General features: G+C 42.3%; 1 protein-coding gene across 1 annotated transcript in view; it reads right to left on the bottom strand.

The window, feature by feature from the left end:
- The window catches only part of KIF26B (kinesin family member 26B), a 555,398-nt gene that overhangs the window by 175,951 nt on the left and 356,949 nt on the right, over positions 1-22,498 (bottom strand). The window contains exon 5 of the mRNA XM_030936739.1: positions 14-197. Within this exon, the coding sequence (XP_030792599.1) occupies positions 14-197 (184 nt within the window). The remainder of the gene's footprint in view (positions 1-13; positions 198-22,498) is intronic.

The raw sequence follows: 22,498 nt of genomic DNA, 5'->3' as shown, positions 1-22,498 counted from the left end.
CGGATGGTCCTACCTTGCCCAGCCCCGGGGTATCCTTCACCTTGTTGACAGCCCTCAGCAGACAGGGCGGGGCTGGGGGAGGGGAGGTCTGCAGAATCCCACTGAAACTGGTGGCAAAGAGCGGTGGTTCGGCAGCGGAAGAAGTGGAAGGCCGATGTTTCTTCTTTTTAGAAGACAGATTTAACTTCTGGGCAGCTCTGGAGGGGAAAACATAAGAAAGGAACAATAAGGGGAAAATGATTGTACAATCAGATATGCTAGGCTTACTTCGTTTTTTTTTCTCTTAAAAAACCCCTCGTTCTTACTGAGGCGTAATCATTCCTTCTCTCCTCCTGCTCAGTGTCCTCTGTAGCAGTCCCTTACTATAACAGAGTGAACTTAACGAGCTACCCAATCATTTATACAGCAAAAGGAAAAACAAAGCCATAAAATAGCAGGATTCTGCAATCACGATTTACAAAGAATTGTTTGTTATCCACCAATGTTGAGCTTAAGCAGAACAAAGCTGGGCATCTTTGGGGACAAACGGCACCCATTACGTTCATCACTCTACTGATGAATCACTTCTCTGGCATACACTCAAGTGCGAGACCTCATGAGCTAATCAAAAAACTCTAACACCTTGTAAAATCCAAACCAGTCTGATGAAGAACCATGTGGAGACCAGTCAAGGCATGCTCTGTACAGGGCACTGGAAAAACACAAGCCCCAGCGCAACAGGAAAAATCAAACTGGTTTTAGAAATATAACACCAAACCAGAAGGTGAACTCCAGCCAGGGTGTAGGGTGCTGAGACTATGGGCTGCTCACATAGATAAGAGGATACTGTGCAGGGAGGTCTTTAAATACAAAATGCAATTCATGGGTGAGTGCAAGGAGTAAGGGGTCAAAGCGCTAAAGGGGGCACAGAGTGTGAAGGCAGGGAAAGGTGGGAGGGGAGGCGGCCAGCATCATTCATAACACAGGCTGTTCAAATGACATCATACAACAGTCAAGTATCCTGTAACACTTAAAACATGATAATCTTGGCCAGGCACGGTGGCTCACACCTGTCATCCCAGCACTTTAGGAGGCCGAGGCAGGCGGCTCGCCTGAGGCCAGGAGTTCGAGACCAGCCTGGCCAACATGGTGAAACCCCATCTCTACTAAAAATACAAAAATTAGCCAGGCATGGTGGCGTGCACCTGTAATCCCAGCTACTCAGGAGGCTGAGGCAGGAGAATCGCTTGAACCCGGGAGGTGGAGGTTGCAGTGAGCCCAGATAGTGCCATTGCACTCCGGGCTGGGTGACAGAGCGAGACTCCATCTCAAAAGGAAAAGCAAAACGAAACCATGATAATCTTTTTACAGAAAAGAAGAAAAGAGGGGAAGGGTGAGGTAAAGGCATTTCACAGACTCTTAATATACTCATTTCTGGATTAATTCTTGATGTCTAAACACTAAACTCCTATTCTAAGAATTCTAATTTCCTCATCAAATGTTCGAAATGTTTGAGCTGCCGCTTAAAATGAAAGGAACACCCTGACTTTATTCTGCTGATTAAAACCTTATCATTCATCCAATGTTCTTACCGATTGCAGAGCACATCATGAGAGAGGCAGGTCAGAAAGACAAAAGCAACACCATTTGCACCGCCTCTCCCTCCCCGGCCCCAGTCTCTTTTAATGGTCTGGGATAGTTGATTTTAATTCTGTGTCATTAAGTGTCAGGCTTTTGACAAATTGCGAGCTAAAAAATTGCCACTGCACAAATATATCAAACGGTGTTACCATTTCAAAGCTTAATTTTTCTCATCTGTAAAACTGAAAATCTATTTCACAAGAGTGAAATACAGGGGATGAGATAAGTGAGGAATGACCGATTTTGATGGGAAGATACCCTAAGTCACCCTACTGAAGGATGATGAGAAAGGGAAGGCACGGGATACTTTCTCTTTTCAATCAGTACAAAGAAAAAACTAGGAATACTTTTTTTTCATGATTTCATTGCTACTTCCTGGCACTTTCCTTCTAAAATCAAGGGTGAAATGGAATTACTCAATGACTAGTCATTCCTTTTGAGATTCTCTCCCTAAATGAACAGTGACTCATCCCAGGTCAGTCACTGGCACGAGGCATCACGTGGCCTTCTGACGCCTGCATGCACCTCTGCTCAGTGATCCCTCCCTACTTTCAAGCCAGCCTGCCTATGTCTCAGAGGACTAGAAGAAGGAGGATGGTGATCTGCTAGGAACTAAAAGGTGCTGTTTATCCATCTACATTCAGGGTTCCTTTTCACAGTGTAAAAAGGACCAGGTGGCTGGGCGTGGTGGCTCACGCCTGTAATCCCAGCACTTTGGGAGGCCGAGGTGGGCGGATCACGAGGTCAGGAGATCGAGACCATCCTGGCTAACACAGTGAAACCCCGTCTCTACTAAAAATACAAAAAAATAGCCGGGCGTGGTGGCGGGCGCCTGTAGTCCCAGCTACGCAGCAGGCTGAGACAGGAGAATGGCCTGAACCTGGGAGGCAGGGCTTGCAGTGAGCCGAGATCGCGCCACTGCACTCCAGCCTGGGCGACAGAGCGAGACTCCGTCTCAAAAAAAAAAAAAAAAAGGACCAGGTGATGGCTATGGTTTCCACTCCCCTACCTGCTGGGGTTCCCAGTCCATAGACAGGGGAAGGAAGTGACACCGAAAGGCAGCTTAGAACGGGCAGTAGCCTGATGGCTTTTTCCTTTTTCTTATCTCTGCCACCCATGCCCACCCCACACATGCCCTGCCGTGGAGAAAAGCAAGGATCCTTGAAAGTAAAGCACACCCCAGGACATCCCTCCAAGGTTTCCCTCCTCCCTCTCCCTCCTACAAACTTTCACGCTACTAGATCATTTCCAACAGCATGCAGATGTATTGTTACTTCTGTCATCTTAAAAAATAAAACAAATCCTTCTCCTGATGCTTCTTCCCCAGCCAGCTACTGTTCTACTTCCTTGTCCGTCCTGGCAGCAAGACTCAGGGAAAGTGTTGTCCACGTTGGCCCTTGTCCAGTCCCTCTCCTTCCACCATCTATAAGCTCATTTCATTCAGGCATGTGTCCCATGACTCATCCGAAACTGCCCTTGTCTGGGCTCCCGATGACCACCATGATTGCTCAAGTTAATGGTTCTCAGCCCCATCTTGACCTATCAGAGCCCTCAGTAGGTCCTTCCTCCTTGATACACTTTCTCCTAGGTTTCTAGGACACCCTGGCCATTCCTTTCCCGTTTCCTTTGCTGGTTCCTTCTCTTCTGCCCAGCCTCTTAATGATGGCGGCCTCAGGGCACAGTCCTTGTCCTCTTTACTGCTGCACTCAATCCCTTGGTGTTTTCTTCCAGGATCATGATTTAAATAATATCCTTAATGCCTATGATTAATTAGTTTTTATTTCCAGCTTAGGTCCCTCTCTGGAACTCCTTATTTATGTATCAAAATTACCTCTTCAACAATTCCACTTGGATATCTAACAAACATCTCAAGCTTGCCATCTCTAAAACTGAAGTCCTGATTTTTTTTACCTGCAACGCTGTTATGCATTCAGCCTTTCCTGTATCAGAAAATGGCAATTCCATCCTTCTAATGACTTCTTTGATGTTGACCTCTCTACTTCTCACACATCTAATCCATCAGCAAATTTCGTTGGCTACAACTTCAAAGCAGATCTATGATCCAACCACCTCTCACCACCTTTACTACCATCTTGGTCAGAGCCATGGACTTCTCTTGCTGGATTGCTGCCACAGTCTCCTAACTTGTCTCCCATCTTCTATACCCACTCTCCACCTGTCTATTCACACAGAAGCCAGAGTAACTTTTAAAATTTAAGTCTGCTCAAGGCCCTCCGTTTGACTCTCCATATCACTCAGAGTAAAAGCCAAAGTACTTGCAGTGGCCTGTAAAGCCTCCATGGTCTGTCCCCTTCCCCCCATATCCCTCAGACCACCTTTCCTACTACTCTCTTCTTTGATGATTCTGCTCCAGTCACCCTAGCCTCCAAATACTCTTGGTCCAATCCCCATCTTGGGGCCTTTGCACAGGCTCTTGTGTCAGCCTGGAATGCCTGCCCAGATGGAGACGGGCACATGGCTCACTCCCTCATCTCCTTTAAATCTTCGCCCAGATGTTACCTTATCCATGAACCTACCTTGCCCATCATGGCAGACAGTACTTTGCAGAGATGGCTGCATCCATGTGTCTCCCACAGGCACTTCTTACAACCTGACACTGATCCTCTCCCCCTGACAGGTGGGGGTCTATGTTCCTTCTTGAACCCAAGACAAACTCTGAAACTGCCCTGGCCACAGAATGTAATGGAAGTTACGCTGTAGAGCTTCTGAGCTTCAGATACAAAAGGCAATAATGGCCTCTCCCTGGATCCCTATCTTGAGACACTCACCCTGGGAACACAGTTCCCATGCTGTGAGGAAGCCCAGGTCACATGGAGAGGGTCATGTGGAAAAGAACTGAGGACCACAGAAGATGGTCCTCAACTGCCAGACATATGAACGAATGAGCCTTCAGATTATTCCAGATGCCATCCTTCAAGTCTTCTGCCTGAGGTCCCAGACATCATGGAACAGAGATAAATCACACCCACTAAATCTTATCTGAATTTTAGATCCCCAGAAACCACGAGAGATGATAAATGATCATTGTTGCTTTTAGCCACTAAGTTTTGGGGATAATTTGTCACACAGCCACAGTAAACAAACAAACAAACAAAAAACACTCACTCCCAGACTCCTAATTTCCATTATCTTGGTTGTTCACAACCATGACACCTATTATCTTGTAACATAGCAGATGCTTAATGTAAATTTTAGCAGGGAAGAGAGCTCACGGTATGTTTTGAAGGAATGAATGAAGACTGGAGGAGCTGGGGATATTTAGCCTGGAGAAAAGAAACCTGGAGAAAGAGGAAGGAAAGAGTCTTTCAAAAAATCTGTCTTTAAAGAAATGAATAGATGACATGTGGAAGGAAGTATCCTTCAAGCAAGGATACCAGATACTTTCATAAGCCATTTTTTTTAACCTCAAAAGCCCTTGTGAGCAGAACAATATTACCCCCATTTAACAGACAAACAAATGAAGCTCAAGGCAGTTAAATCCTGAGGCCCTTCTGACCTAGTCTGAACATCCAGCTTCCTAGATGCTAGGTAGATAATCTTAGGCAAGTTACCTAAATTGTGATAATGTTTATAAAGGCCTAAGCACAGTGCCTGGCACATTGTTGTCACATGACAATGCTATCACCATCATCACGACTATTATAAATATTATTATCAAGCCTCAGTTTCTGCGTAGTAAGATGAAGCAAAAATAATACCTACTTTTTTAGACTTTTTATGAGAATTTAATGACAGTACATATAAAGCGTTTAGTACATTAATCAATGATCCTTTGAAAGAATATAATCAATTATAAGTAGTAGAGCTGAGGCTGAATCTGGTCTATGTGTCCTGTATTGTACTGTATTATATCTGAACAGGGGTTAAATCTATGTACTACAGGTACCAAAGCAGTAGGTGAAATGTAAAAGCATCTTTAGCTTGATAAGTGTAAGAGACATTTTTCCAAAAATTGCAGTAACCCACTAGTGATGCGTTGGCTTCAGAAAATAGTGAGTGCTTTTTGTCACTGAAAATATCCAAATGGTGGGTAGAAAACCACTTACCGGGAATATGAGGGAGAGGGATGCATGCGTGGGGAACCTGAATGATTTCCAGTATAGAGATTCTGCAATGACTCCTGGACTCTACTCCATTTAGGAAAGCCTCTGTTGGCTTCAATGCAGAAAAACAGTGATAGAAGAAGTCATCTTGAGAATACATATAAAATTATTTTCTTAAAACTTATGTATAAGATAAATATATTGGGCAATTTTTAGAATACTAAAAATTAATATAAATCACATTTTTATAGCCATAGATTCTATAATAGCTTTTTATTTTATCTTTGACATCATTATAACCAGCTGTTTGATCTTTATTTTATATATTCCAGTTTCTTAGAGGTCAGCAGCTTCTGTTCTTTTCATACAGCACTTCAATGACACAGAGAAGAGAATGTTAAGGTTGAGAAATCATTCATGTATAATTGTATTATTCAGGGACATAAAGGAGAGGAAGTCACGAAAGAACTGAAAAGGTAAAGATGGCCGGGCGCTGTGACTCACACTTGTAATCCCAGCACTTTGGGAGGCCGAGGTGGGCAGATCACTTAAGGTCAGGAGTTCAAGACCAGCCTGACCAACATGGTGAGACCCCATCTCAACTAAAATCCAAAAACTAGCCGGGCATGGTGGCACATGCCTGTAATGCCAGCTATCCGGGTGGCTGAGGTGGGAGAATCGCTTGAACCTGGAGGCAGAGGTCATAGTGAGCCGAGATCGTGCTACTGCACTCCAGCCTGGCGACAGAGCAATGCCCCATCTCAAAAAGAAAAATAAAGAAAAGGTAAAGACATTTTGACTAGAAGTATATTTTACGTAATTAATGCCTGATAATTCTTTCTTTCATAGGGGGAAAAAAAAACAGACGAATGGGTTGTTTTATGATTTCCAGTAGCAGAAAAAATAGCTTAAAATCTACCATAAGCAATATTTACTTATGGTAAATATTGCTTGTTCTTACCAAGGATAGTACAATATATTTCCTAAAGCTATTTATCCCAGCATACATATTTAAACATCCATTAGCTTCATATAAGTATCTGTGCCTTATTTCAAGGAAAAAGTCTCTCTAGTAGGATGAAATTAATATTTCCTGAACAACTATTAAAAAAAAAAAAAAAGTGGGCCAGGCATGATGGCTCCCAGCACTTTGGAAGGCCAAGGCAGGCAGATCACAAGGTCACGAGTTCAAGACCAGCCTGGCCAACATGGTGAAACCCCATCTCTACTGAAAATACAAAAATTAGCCAGGCATGGTGGCGCACACCTGTCCTAGCTACTCAGGAGGTTGAGGCAGGAGAATTGCTTGAACCTGGGAGACAGAGGTTGCAGTGAGCCAAGATCACGCCACCGCCACTGCACTCCAGCCTGGCGACAAAGCGAGACTCTGTCTCAGACAAAAACAAAAAAACAAAAAACAAACAAAAAAACAGTGGTGCCACACGCAGTATTATCAGGCAGTGAGGAGAAGAGCAGTAGCTTGTCCCTGGCTAGAATGTCCCAGTGAACTCAGGCCTTCCCTCTGAGTGCCAGTCCTTTCTCTCCACAGCCTCACTCATCTCACACAAAAGACAATTCTCCTAATGTATCAATATGACAATATCTGAATTCAAGGATCAGGTTAGAACTGAAATGACCTTCACAACAGGGTGGTTACTTGCTCTCATTGGCCAGATCTACCCAAACCTAAAAAAATGAGGTCCATACTTATCTGGTGGACTCAATGAGTTTAAGTACAGGGAAAGTCTTAGGTCTGAGTCATATAGATTAGAGGGGAACTCGATTTTGACTTTTTTTTTTGTAATTGTGTAATAGACTATTTGTCAGACTATTACCCTGGATTGTGAGAATTGCAGGGGGTTAAAATGGAAAACCCCTCATTCTAAGTGCATCTCATGAGAATTACATTGAAACCTCCTATCCTTAGTGTCTAAAGATTACTAAAATATTGACCCAGCAATCTTTTAAAAATTATTAGCTTCATGAAGACTAGAACTTTCCTTAGGGCACAGACAGGAAAATCAGGCAATACGGTCATGTTTAAGGACCTCTACATCTTTAAACGTTTTAGGAATACTGTGTGTTCCTCACCCTATCCTAAGAATATTTCATCTTGTCTGAGGGCTGCTCAAGTGTGGGATGCTCAGATAGGTGGGTAAAATGTTTATAAAAATTAAGAGGTCATTCGAGCTCCACTAAATCCAACCCAGGTAATTGATGGGTGGGATATCACCTGAAAAACTGTGAGACTCTCAGAGCCGCTGCACCTGCCAAACAGAAGGGGTCCTGACCAGGATGGGGTGGCAGACGGACAGTCTCCCCTGTCAGCATGTAAAGGACAATCCAGGCTGCCATTTCATGTGAAAATGGTCAGTGCTGCCGTGGGCTGCCATGGCTCACGTGCCACTATAGAACTATTTCAATGTTCTGAGGATTCAGGCTATCTGACAATGAACAATGGCATCACAGAGTACAGCAGCCCCTAGAAAAACCATCTGGTCAATGACACAGGGGGAGAAGACAATAAAACAGATTATAAACAGCAGGGATAAGTGACAAGATCCTACGTTCTGAGGCAGAGCTTCCAGACACAGTGAAGATACTCATCCACATGTAACAGACACCATTAATGCTTTATTGTGAAATAACACCTACTTAAAAGTATTTGGGTATAGCCCAGAAACATGCTAGTTATTCTGGAACTTTTCCTATCGGGAATAAGAGCATCAGCCTTCACCTTTGTATTTTCTAATTGGCTGTCAGGAGGTCATTTCTTTCTTTCTTTTTTTTTTTTTTTTTGAGACGGAGTTTCGCTCTGTCGCCCAGGCTGGAGTGCAGTGGCCGGATCTCAGCTCACTGCAAGCTCCGCCTCCCGGGTTTATGCCATTCTCCTGCCTCAGCCTCCCGAGTAGCTGGGACTACAGGCGCCCGCCACCTCGCCCGGCTAGTTTTTTGTATTTTTTAGTAGAGACGGGGTTTCACCGTGTTAGCCAGGATGGTCTCGATCTCCTGACCTCGTGATCCGCCCGTCTTGGCCTCCCAAAGTTCTGGGATTACAGGCTTGAAGAAGGTCATTTCTATGTCTCTAGAGATTGAAAAGCATATGGGTCTGTTTTTTTTTTTTTATGCAAATTATCTATTTCATTAGTGCAGGAAAGTAATTCATGACATGATTTCAAATAAAATGTTTACTGCTAGGAGGCAAACATGGTGACCATTAGCCTCTAACAATATCATGTTAAAATACTACAGCCAGGCACTGTTATCATTTGGAAATGGATTGACATTTGCATGTTAATGCACAGTGTTAACCAGTGGGAATCATCGCTGTGAATTTACCCTTAAAAATTTTCCCCTCACGCCTGTAATCCCAGCACTTTGGGAGGCCAAGGCGGGTGGATCATGAGGTCAGGAGATCGAGACCATCCTGGCTAACAGTGAAACCCCGTCTCTACTAAAAATACAAAAAAGTAGCCAGGCATGGTGATGGGCACCTGTAGTCCCAGGTACTCGGGAGGCTGAGGCAGGAGAATGGCGTGAACCTGGGAGCTGGAGCTTGCAGTGAGCGGAGATCACACCACTGCACTCCAGCCTGGGTGACAGAAGGAGACTCCGTCTCAAAAAAAAAAAAAAAACATCTTCCCCATGCTTCAAGGATTATACAAGTTGCCCTCACCAATGACTGCAGCCCTCATGGGTCATTGTCCTTTCCCTTGAAGTCTTACAGCAGTTGTCTTTTTGCTCTTTGTTTTCTTTTGGTTTTTTCTTAAGGACAGGGTCTCGCTCTGTCACCATGCTGGAGTGCTGTGGCACGATCATAGCCCACTGCAGCCTCAAACTTCTGGGCTGAAGTGATCCTAGAGAGTAGCAAGGACTACAGGTGTGCACCATCATGCCTGGCTAACTGAAAAAGTTTTGTTTTTTTTTGTAGAGACAGCGTCTCACTTTGTTGCCCAGGATGACTTGAACTCCTCACCTCAAGTGATCCTCTCATCTCAGCCTCCCAAAGTGCGGGAATTACAGGTGTGAGCCACTGCACCTGGCCAGCAGTTGGTCTTGAGATGATCTATCTTACGTTTTAATGCTTAATGAGACAGTGCTTGACCATGTGCCTTTTGCTTCTGTCTCACCCCCGTCACTGCACAGTTCACTTATTCAGGGTCCATGCCGTGTGTTTACTTTCTTCTATAGGTGCACACCTGCCCTCTGGCTCTGTGCCCTGCTGGAGGACAGTACTTCTTAGTCAATCCAAGCTTTGGAATTACACGAACAGACTCAGAGTTCCAAAATTAAGTAGCCTGGAATTCTAGACAATGCTTAGAGCTTGGATTTCTTTTTCCTAAAATATTTTCTATACATCATCACATCCAGTCTTAACGTGGCCCTGGGAGGCAAGCAGAGAAGGGATTTGTACCACACATTACAGAAAGAAGAAGAAAGAAGAAGAAGAAGGAGGAGGAGGAGGAGGAGGAGGAGGAGGAGGAGGAGGAGGAGGAAGGAGAAGAAGGAGAAGGTGGCTTGGCAAGGTCCCTGACTTCAGCCATGGCCACAGGACTGCTGACTCTCAGACCTGGGACTGGGATTCATGTTTCCCACCCTCTAAATCCAGGGCCTTTCTACGACATCATGTTAATGTTGGTAAATGAAAGCAGTGATTTTATTTTATTTGGGCAAAATAAAACCGAATGATAATCATTTATCTAATAATGAAGAGAAAAAACCATTTACATATTTTTGTATGTAACTCAAATCAAATCATATTATACATAAGCACTTACCAATTACTGATCTGGTTGCTTAGCAACATACCTCCACATTATAGGGGGAAACTGTCTCAGTACAGTGAGTTAGGTCGTGGCCAGAATTAGGATAGAAAAGGGAAATTACAACAACTACTACCACCACAACACCACATTATTATGGCCACCTTCTACTGCCTCCTGAACCTCCCTCCACACACACAGAAAGAATGCTGGAAGCTGCTTAAAACGAATCTCAGAGTTCCGGGAAACGCAGTCCATCAGTATTTATTGAATGATAATCACAGACAAAGAACTATGCAATCAATAAGCTATAAATATCACTAAATCAATAAGCTATAAATATCACTAAAGCCATCTCTGGTTCACCCAGCAGCTGCTCTGTGTTAGAGTCTACCCCTAGACTGCACAGATGAGAAGCATCTACACCACAAATGTTATTGATAACTTTATATTGGCTCCACAGCAGAGACAGAGAACTAGGAGAAGCCTGAAGACACACAGCAGGTAAACCCACTACAGCTGAAGAGCTTTACTTTCTGGTGGGAGCTGAAAGCTTTTCCTGAATTGTGTTATCTGGGCAGCACACGTAAAAACATGTGAAGTTTGTTTTTCTGGGCCTTGCTAATTTTACTTAACATAATGACCTCCAGTTCCATCCATGTTGTTGCAAATGGCAGGATTTCATTCTTCTTTATGGCTGTATAGTACTCCATTCTGCATATGGACCACCTTTTCTCTATTCATTTGTCTACTGATGGATGCTCAGGTTGCTTCCAACTCTCGACTATTGTGAATAGTGCTGCAATCAACATGGGAGCTTGGCTATCTCTTCCATATACTGACCTCCTATCCTTTGGATAAATACCCAGTACTACAATGGCTAGATTGCATGGTAGTTCAATTGTTAGTTTTTTGAGGAACCTCCAAACTGTTCTCTACAGTGGTTGTACTAACCCACAGTGTCCGAGGGTTCCCTTTTCTCCACATCCTCACCAGCATTTGTTATTGCCTGATTTTTGGGCAAAAGCCATTTTAACTGGGGTGAGATGATAACCTCATTGTCGTTTTGATTTGTATTTCTATGATGATCAATGACGTTGAGCACCTTTTCATGTACCTGTTTGCCATTTGTATGTCTTCTTTTGAGAAATGTCTATTCAGATCTTGGGCCCATCTTTAAATCGGATTATTAGATTTTTTCTCTATACAGTTGTTTGAGCTCCTTATATATTCCGGTTATTAGTCCCTTGTCAGATAGGTAGTTTGCAAATATTTTCTCCCATTCTGTGGTGGTCTCTTCACCTTGTTGATTTGTTTCCTCTGCTATGTAGCAGCTTCTTAACTTGACGTGATCCCATTTGTTCATTTTTGTGTTGGTTGCCTGTGCTCGTGGAGTGTTCCTCAAGAAATCTGTGCCCAGTCCAAATGCCCTGGGGGGTTTCCTCAGTGTTTCCTTTTGATAGTATAAACCAGTTTTTAAATAAAAGCTATTCAATGTAAAACCTTCTCCTTTGTATAAAGCCAAGTACCCATGAATATTTGCTGAGCCGAGCTCCCTGTGTGAAAACGGACATTTTCATACACAAAACTAAAGCAGAAAATGTTTAATTTAAAAAACAGCCATTGGCATGGAAGGCTAAACAGAAGTACAAAGCGTGAGTTTGTTATTTCCTGGCTGCCGAGATCTGGATTTTAGAAAGACCAAATAAACACTCTGTCGGTGGCAGAATCCATGGCCTTGCTGCGGGTTTTTGTCTCAGAAGTTGAAAGGGAAGCACCCTCTGCCTCTGTCTCTGATAAGTGTATTGCTGAGAAGCCATCTGATGCTGTGGATTCTCAGGGCTTGGCGAAGGTGCTGCAATGGATATTGGGATTCAAAGCATGTTAAGAATGACTCTTCCACTTGCCTTGCCAGGGGTTAACCCCTCTCGGCTCATTATACAGCAGCTGCTCAGTACCCCACTGCCCCCTGGTCTCAGCTCACCTCTGGCCAGATGACAACAGGATAGCAGCCACTGCAACCGATCTTCGCGGCTTCCTTTAATATTTTGTATGACAGGGACTCTGATGGAGCTGCCTTACTAATGACTAAGACGCCATCTGCAAGACCTGGGTTTCAGGACCCAAGAGAAGGTTAAGAACTTGTGCACTAATGAATCTAATTTCGTCCGGAACTTGACAAGTTGGTGCCACACTCTATGGGCACCTAAGAACATATCGACTTTCTCATTGCACTTTTCTATTTCTATCTGTCCAGCAAACCTAGTAAGTCAGACCCAAATACTGCCTAAACAACAAGTTCTAGGTCAAGATCTAGAGAAAAACACTCATTAAAACAGAGAAGTTCTGTTTCTGAGACTTGGATGACCTCAGGAAGGTGGCAACTTGCTTTAACCCACAGCAATCATTCATATTTTTAAGAGAGACCACACGCCACGTTTTCAAGGACATTGGAAGATGAAATAACCCCAAACGTATTCCCAATTCTTGTGGAATAGAAAAGTTCAAAGGAACATATTACCAATGTATAAACTGCCTTTGATGCCGTGTGACATATGTGTTGACATGTGATTCCATAGCTTAGAGCTACTTTCTTGCCCAGGCACCAGTGTTTACCTCCACCCACACCTACAAAGCTACCTTTCCTTTTCTCCCTGCTGTCCTGGAGGGGTGGGCTCCAACCTGCCAGTACACAGTCACAAAACTTCAGCAGGGAGGAGAAAAGCAGAAGTATGTTGAATACAGATTCCCTGGACAGTGAGAGGTAAAAATTCCCTACCTGAGAAAGCACAGCGGGCAGGATCCCTCACACTATCTTACCTGTGAAACAGAGTGTTGCCTGCTGCCAGACCTCCTGACAGTGGCTGTGCACCTGGGTAACTGATGACCTGGCCACACCTATACCCCAATTCTTGCTCTTGTTCCTGCTGCTTAGGCTGTGCGGAGCCTTGTGTCTCGGTCTTCCCAGCTTCCTTATTTTAGCTTCCTGATCTGCATCTTGGCTTCTCATTGCTTGCCTGACATCCACTTGCAAGCCTCAGAGCCAGTGCGGGTGGAACTCCCTGACTTTCTTTCTCATCTGCACTTAGGTGCACATGTCCTTTTCCCTGTGCCATCCATCTGACCTTCTGGCCATCAATCCTTTCTTATCTGATGCTCCCTGACTGCAGATCTTCATGTTCCTGGCCTGATCTGCCCAGCTCAAGCCTGCTTTGTACCAGGGAAACTTAGTAGCTTCTTGCCTCTTCCTAAGTCCCACCTATAGTGTGCAATTATGCAAACTGGGCTTAATCCATAAATTAAAAGAACTGTAAACACCTAGGACACCAGATCCATTTAAACGTGCATTAAAAACCCATCCCAAAGCCAGATATAAATGATTATAGTTAACTGACATTATTGCTATCTTTCATGAACATGAATAATAGCAAACTGACTGGTCTTATTAAATGGAATTGATGAAACCATGTATCTACAACCCAGCTATTTCAGTTGCCTATAAATATAGACAGAGAAAGACAATCACTGGCTAATTAAAGTCCATTCCTCATGAAATGTCAGTGCCTGATTTTTCGGCTGAGAAGCAATTGTCTATAAAATATGTATGCCTATCTCTTCTGGTTTAAGGACTATCCAACTAAAATTAAGATTCCTTCAAGGGATAAGCATATCCCAGATAATCTGATTTCAAGAATCGAATGAATCTAATGTTCTTTTCATTACACCATGCTGCCTTTTAGATGCTAGCTCCAAGTTTCTACTTAAATCATGTATACATATGCTAATGTAATGCTAAAAGGAAGAAGCTGAATGTTCTACCATAAACAGAGAACCCACTTAAAAGCCAAGAGTGACCACTAATTCCTTTAGAGTTTTCCTTAGTATTTATCTTCCTTCGCCATTGGATAGAAAATTATCTTGAACAGCATGAGAAACCGAAAAGAAGTTGTGTTGTTCACTTTTAATCTCTTTATTTTGAAAAGAAATAGAGCTTTATTCTCACTTTTCCCATATTTCAATTGTGTGAAATTAAAACCTGACATGAAATTACACACTTCAGATATAATTTGTTGCCTGAAGCAGCAAACCACTATCAAGGTGTGATAGCTAGAAATGGGCAGCCTTAGCAGAGCAAGTAAAGCCTTTAATCCGTAACTCTTTGCTGAGTACCTGTAGCTCTTTCAGAGCAAAGCTAATTAATTGTCAATGCTGGGTGACATGCTCTGTGGTTTGGGGGCTTCTTGGTTAATTAAATTTGAATATAAGAGTCTCATTTGCTAGAGGAAGTAATTTATTTTCCCCCCTTTGATTCCAATAATTTTATTTAACAAATTATTTACTGTAGTTGAAACCTGAAGAAATCAGTAAGGTTATTTCAAAGGAAAACAATTTGCCTGGGACCTCTGCATTTTACAAATATGTACCAGACACAGAAGTAGGTCAGAATTTCTGCCCTTGTCGCTGCTGAAAAGCTGGACCGCACCAAGGCCTAGGCAGTTGTTTAGATGGCTGCTACCTTAGCAGCCCCACTAGATGCAGAGAGGTAGAAATTCACAGACCCTCCTTTTCTGTCTATGCTACCGTCAGGTTACCTGGGCTGGAGTGTTTGCAGATTGCTGAAAACCATGGCAAAATTACACTGGGCAATAAAGAACACTCATCACAGGCAGGTCCAAAAACTGTGAAACAAGGAAAGGAGGCAGCTTTTGTTTTTAATAGAGAAGACATCTCCAGGAAGATTTAGTTCAAATTTTCTAGTTAATTGTAAAGAAACTGGGCCCTGTTAAACTGCATATTGAGCTAATGTTTACTTTCATGGACATGTTATTTGTAGGTAGGTGACATTTACAATATGTAAAGGTAATTTTTAATGCTATGGATACTGTTATTAGAATCCTAGGTTAAATAATTTCCATTTTTTTGGCAGAATATGGAGCAAAATTACATTAGTTTAAGTACCCAGGTAGGTTTAAAATACTCTCTCAACTTTACTAACACATTGTTAATTATAACTAATTCTACAACACTGAATCCTTGGTTAAGAATAAAATCACTATGCCTTATATTATTATGAGAAAATAATATTTATGTTTTGATGGTGCTTCTAGGAATGGATTGTGTGAAAAGAAAATACTTGTTCTCTAAATCAGAAGCCATCCAGCTGTGTCTGTGAATATATTCAGGGGCAATTGGATAGAATGTAACTCATGTTATATAATCAATCAACCAATCAATCGTCTTTTCCTTGTGTGAATTCCCACGTTTACACAACAGCTATGCTTTGACAAGTTGCCTGTAATTTGAGATTTTATAAATTGAATCTTACTTCACATTGATTTCTATTAAAAGTTCAGAGACATCTTATCTGCATGTATGTTATTCAATTGAGAAGGGCTACAAACGCTTTATCTTTAAATAACTGTGCTTTCGCTCTAGCCTGTCCAACAAATCACTAGTAACAACAAACACTAAGTCGTTCAATGCTGTATTTAAAAACACACAGAACTGACTCCTAATACGTGACTGACTACCAAGAAATGGCTAAGAAATATATAAGATTCTTCACTTCCTACATTAGCCTTTGCCTCCATAGACAAAAATAACTTATTTTCAAGATAGACAATCTTGGCTTAGATCTTCATGTAGAGTACTTGGATATAAAAAAAAATCTGATTCTGGTTTTCAGATCTGAGAGTCTTCTGCATGAAGCCGGTGGCCGGAGTTACGCGAGTGGGTGAGACGACCCAGGAAGGTGCAGAGTAGAAGGCCAGCAGAAGGTAACCCGTGACAGACCCACGAAAATCCTCAGTACTTCATGAGTGAATAAAAAAGAGAAGATTACAAAGGAGCAGCCAGAGAGGTAAAGAGGAAGATGGAACAAGTGGTTAATAATGTTAAAAGCCCCTGAGAGACTAAAAAAGACAGAATACAAAGTGTCCATTGGATTAGAATTAATGAGTTCATTTTTGACCTTGAGCAGAATCAGAAGAAACACGCAGTACATTTCAGTGGGTTGAGAAGTAAATGGGGGTGGAAGAAATAAAGATAACGGGGCCTTGGCTATTCTTTTGAGAAATTAAACTATGAAAGAAAAAACATAAAATATTAAATTGTTAGGTATTTACCTAAATGCCTTAAACGGAATTATGAAGCTAAAATATGGCTTTGTTTTTTATAGAGGTTAATAGTTAACATAGCCGCATTCGTAAAAAAACAGTTATTTAGCTTATAAAATTAAAGAAGATATCCTTCATCTTATTATCCATGCATTATTTACTCATGTTATTCCATAAACATTGATTGAATACCTACTATTTATAGGTTACTATGCTTTTACCCAATGTTCTCTACATAGGGATCCATTTTTTTAAAAATTCTCAAAGGAAGACTAGGTATCTCCAGACAAATCATATGTGTCATTTTATTGGGTAAGAATAATAGAACCTAAACCTAATAAAAAAATACATACAGGCTTTGGAGTCAAATGGGCTTGGTTCAAATCCTGCCTCTGCCACTTACTTTGATGTGTATGAAAATAATGGCAACTACCTCAGGGTCTGTTGGGAGAATAAAGGGCATAAGGTATGGAAAAGTGGCCAGCAGAATGATCTGCACACAGTGAGCGCACAGTAAATGCTTTTGCTCCCTTCCCCTATCTTTTACTCCTTCGTGATCCATGTGCCTTAGCGTCCATAAAATTCAGAGCCTAAGAAATGTCCACGTACAATACCCGAGTTGGTCTAGGAACTGGTGTCTTTCTCTCTCTCCTTCTAGCTGGTTCCCAGTATATATTTTAAGATTTAATTTATGTTACAAATATGTAATGAGTTGTGTTAAATCATTTTGGGAAAATTGGTAGGTATAAATCTTTAAACAGAAGTTATATGTGACTATTCTGTATTTATTAGTCTTCTAGGGGATTTTTTCTCACACTTTGATCAAGTTTGCTAAGAGGCGCTCACATCTAATGGAATACTGTATGCTGACATTGGATTCATCAATCCTTGTTCTTTCAAAGTTAGGTGGGTCAAAATTAGATGTTGCTATGGTCTAAATGCTTATGTCCCTCTCTGAATTCATAAGTTGAAATCCCAACCCACAAGATGATGGTATTTGGAGATGGGCATTTTAGGAGGTGATTAGGTCATAAGGGTGGAGCCCTGGTGAATGGGATTAGTGCCCTTATAAAAAGGAGCCCAGGGAGCTTGTCTGCCCCTTCTGCCATGTGAAGACACAGCGAGAAGGTACCATCTATGAACCAGAGTGGGCCCTTACCAGACACCGAACCTGATGTTCTCTTGATCTTTAACTTCTCGGCCTCTAGAACTGTACAAAATAGACTTCTGTTGTTTATCAATTTAGACTATGGTATTTTTGTTATAACAACCCAAAGGAACTACGACAGGTATTGTCTGTGATTCGAGATTATCTACAAATACTCTGTTTAACTCAATCTAGAGTAGAGAATTGCTCAAGGGCACTTTTAAGCTGATGATTTCAACAGGGCTCATAAAGTCGAAAATAAAATGTGACTGGAGAAAAGAATCGTGTAAACTGAGAATATGGGACGCAATAAATGCTTTAGCAAATATTATTTAGTAACAGTACTTTAGAGTGCTTTCAGAGTTCTCCCAAGAGAGGCAGAAAAGAGAAATAGTCAAGGGTACAGGATGCGAAGCCAATTGTCTGGCTTCAAATCTCCTTTCTGCCACTCAGAGCTCTGTGGCCATGGTCAAGTTCTTTAACTATCCTGTGCCACAGTCTCCCCAGCTGTAAAACAGGGTGGTAAGAGTGGCTAGCCTCATGGAATTGTTGCTAAGTTCAAATAAGATGATCAGAACCGTTCCTCACTCAGAGTAAACACCCGGTAGGTGTTTGCTCCCATTATTGTTATAATAAAACATTAATACGAAAACTATATCCTAAGTGTCTCTTCTTAGACGTTCTTTCTTATCAGCTTCTTAGAATATGAGTCCTAAAGAGCAAGGTGAAAGGGATGCCTTTGCTCTAAGCCCTGCTGCATCGCGAGTCAGCTCTGAAGATTCCTCCCACACACTGTCAATACCACAACTGGCTGTAGGACGTTGACTCCCATGTCAGTTTCAGGTCCTGGACATCCTGAATATAAGTTTTGGTTGTGCAGTTGGCTGAGAGGGTCTTATTTCTAGCTAAGAAAGGACTGAAAAAAGGACATTCTCAATTTGGGCTGATAAATTGGGGTCTTCCACAGCCTTAAATCAGCTGTCAGGGAAATCTCCTGTTAGTACAGTTACTTTGCCCTGAAAACCGCCAGCTGAAACTAGATTCTTATGTCAACCATGTGTCTGCAGTTTTTGTGTGCTGGAGGCAATTACTTACTTTGTAGTTCCTCCTCTGACAGTGTGTCCTCATGCCAGATGAACAGGGACAGGACGACTGATTGTCAACCTCACCAGGATGCTGTAGGCTGTGTTCTGAGGCACTTAGAGAGCGTGTGCGCAAAATCAATACATATGCAAAAACAAAATGCTGTGTTAAGCCAACTAACACAGCTGGCCCACAATCTAAATTGGGCACAGGTAGTATCATTTTCCTTAATGCACCGGAAATAAGTTGTCTATGCTGGTCACAAAGGCTGATAGAGCCTGACTGCTATGTCTCTCACACCAGTCAGGCGTCTACCAGCATGGTACATGGTCAAGATGAAAAATGGACCAGGCCGGGCGTGGTGGCTTACACTTGTCATCCCAGCACTTTGGGAGGCCGAGGCGGGCGGATCACAAGGTCAGGAGATCGAGACAATCCTGGCTAATACAGTGAAACCCCGTCTCTACTAAAAATACAAAAAATTAGCCAGGCGAGGTGGTGGGCACCTGTAGTCCCAGCTACTCGGGAGGCTGAGGCAGGAGAATGGCGTGAACCCGGGAGGTGGAGCTTGCAGTGAGCTGAGATTGCGCCACTGCACTCCTGGGCAACAGAGTGAGACTCCGTCTCAAAAAAAAAGAAAAAAAAAAAAAAATGGACCAAAAGGGTCCAAAGCACCTTACTGCTTCTTACAATGTGCTATAATTGTCTGTGTCTTCCTCGCAAGACTGAACACTTCATAAGGTCAGGAGCCATGTCTATCTTTCCTACAACTGCATTCCCCAAAATTGCCTCATCTATAGTGGGCACTACACAAATACAGATGGGTGAGTGGATGGTCAGAACTGGCTCAAAATCACCGACACCACTGAAGAAGTAAGCCTTGCTGCACGTCTTCCCAACAGGGTCAGCCTGGGGATCCTTCCAGTCTTCCTAGCCACAGAATGGTTTGGAAACATGGGTCTAGGTGGAGGTAGACTTAGACTCAAGGATTGCTCTAGCTCAGAGGTTTTACAAGGCTATGGTTTGGGAGGTATCTGGATGTATAAGTATCTAAATATTTTCCAAAACAAGCCTGTCAGATTATATTAAAAGACTCTTCATCATCTGTAGGGAAGATGGTTATTTTTATTGTATAGAAGCATGCAATTCTGTTTATTGCTTTTTAAAAGGGTACAGCACAGTGCAACCTCTTAAGCATTCCCCAGGTTCACCAGTATCCTTGCTTTTCTGCCTCCATATCCACACCAACTAAACTACACCCTACAATGTTGCAATGATATCATCTTATGGGTTAGGATTTCAACTTATGAATTTAGAGGGAGACACAAACATTCAGACCACAGGGAACATTTATCCTACAATGTTCCCTAACGGAAAGGCATGTGGTCAAGGCTGATCATTAATATTGCCCTTTCTGATGTAAGTTCCATGAGAGTGAGGCCTTTTATTTTCTTAACTGCCAAGAATGGCATGCTATGCAGTGGATACTCAATAAAACACTTACAGAATGAATGAATGGATGGATGGATGGATGGATGGATGGATGGATGGATGGGTGGATGGATGGATGGATGGGTGGATGGATGGATGGATGGATGAATGGATGGATGGATGGATGGTTAGATGGATGGATGGATGGATGGATAGGTGGATGGATGGATGGGCGGATGGATGGATGGGTGGGTGGATGGATGGATGGATGAATGAATGGATGGACAGATGGGTGGATGGACGGATGGACGGACGGATGGATGGATGGATGGATGGATGGATGGATGGATGAATAGATCGTGTTTGTCTTTAAGGTTTGCTGACTTCTTAATGATGACAATGAGTAAAATAAAATATTTCTTGGTATGGGTTTCTCCAGGCTACCATGTTCATAAAACAAATACAATTATTGTGTTCATTGTAATAATTTTTCCACGTCGTCATTAGTCTGTGTCCAACATGTGTTTTCCCAAGCCTCTGGGAGAGGGGTTTTTTGAAGTTGCCAGTCGAAGCAGATATGCTCAATGGGTTCTTACGAATTAAAGGTTGTAGACTTGTGCTTCATAAGGACAATTCCAAAAGTCAATTTAATTCGATTATTTTTTTTTTTCCTATTTCTGGCCTTTAGAAATCACTTGCTGCCGGACTAGCCAGGGAGGGCTCGCTCTCTCTCACTCTCTCTCGCTTGCTCTCTCTATCTCGCTCTCTCACTCTTTCTCTTGCTCTCTCTCGCTCTCTGTCTCTCTCTCTCTCTCTCTCTCTCTCTCTCTCTCTCTCTCTCTCCTGCAGAGGGGGCTCCAAGCCCAGATTTTCCTTGGCTTCTTCTTGGGGTAGTTCTCAGAATGATGACAGCGGTGCCTTTAGCTATTGCTGACATTTACTGGTAACTGAGTTACCAGTTAGTCGAGTATTTAATTTTAGTTTACACTATGAAAATTTAATTTTAAAAAAAGTAGATATTTTTCAAAATTATATTTTCAGGGTAATTAAATCAATGATATTCTTGTACTTGAACAATATGTTCTTATTAGGCTATCAACTAATGACAACAATTCAACAATTCAATTCTAAACTTGTTCTGCATTTCTTCAAAATAAAAACATGGACTAACCCAAATACAGTCACGCACCGTATGACGACGTTTCAGTCGAGGACGAACCACATATATACCAATGGTCCCATAAGACAGTCTTATTTTTACTGTACCTTTTCTGTGTTCAGGTATGTTTAGGGACACAAATACTTACCATTGTGTTACAGTTGGCTACAGTATTCAGTACAGCGACACGCTGTACAGGTGTGTAGCCCAGGAGCAACAGGCCTGTCCTCCAGCCTCAGTGTGCAGTAGGCTACACCATCCAGATGTGCAAGTACACGCTATGATGTTCAAACAACAACAAAAACACCTCATGATTCATCCCCATCGTTCAGTGACACATGACTGTACTTAATTTTTTTTTTTTTTTTTTTGAGATGGAGTTCCACTCTGTAACCCAGGCTAGAGTGCAGTGGTGCCACTTCAACTCACTGCAGCCTCTGCCTCCTGAGTTCAAGCAATTCTCCTGCCTCAGCCTCCAGAATAGTTGGGATTACAGGCACCCACCATCACGCCTGGCTAATTTTTGTATTTTTAGTAGAGATGGGGTTTCACCATGTTGGCCAGGTTGGTTGTGAACTCCTAACCTCAAGTGATCTGCCTGCCTTGGCCTCCCAAAGTGCTGCGATTACAGGTGTCAGTGCACTGCGCCTGGCCTCACTGTACTTAATTTTTACCTAACCTTTTTTCTCTGTTGGATACTCAAAGCTTCTTAACTAAAACAAATGAGATTCTATAAATCTGTTACTAAACACAGTAGATATTCTATTACAGGACACAGTCATCAATTTCACTTGGAAATAAGTTTCCATCTTCTGAACTCTAATAACTCATTATATGTTTAAAATAACTTCCTATTTATATTCTTTACCTATAGGTCTTACCTCCTTTCAAACCTCTAAGCTTCTGCAGGGTAAGGCAGTATCTTATTCAAATATTTATCCTCCATGTTACAAGGGCTTTGTGAACATTGGTTGAATGACAGAAAATGTGCACAAATGGATCCACGAGTGAGTGTGTAAGAGTGCGGCAGTCCTCACTAACTAGCTCATGGACTCTTAGCAGCTTCCTTACCCACAACATCGTTCTTCAAAGATTTGAAAATCCACAAACTACGG

The sequence above is a fragment of the Rhinopithecus roxellana genome, chromosome 8 (assembly GCF_007565055.1).
Source record: "Rhinopithecus roxellana isolate Shanxi Qingling chromosome 8, ASM756505v1, whole genome shotgun sequence".
Taxonomy (NCBI): Eukaryota; Metazoa; Chordata; class Mammalia; order Primates; family Cercopithecidae; genus Rhinopithecus; species Rhinopithecus roxellana.
This window is presented reverse-complemented; position numbering and strand designations above follow the sequence as displayed.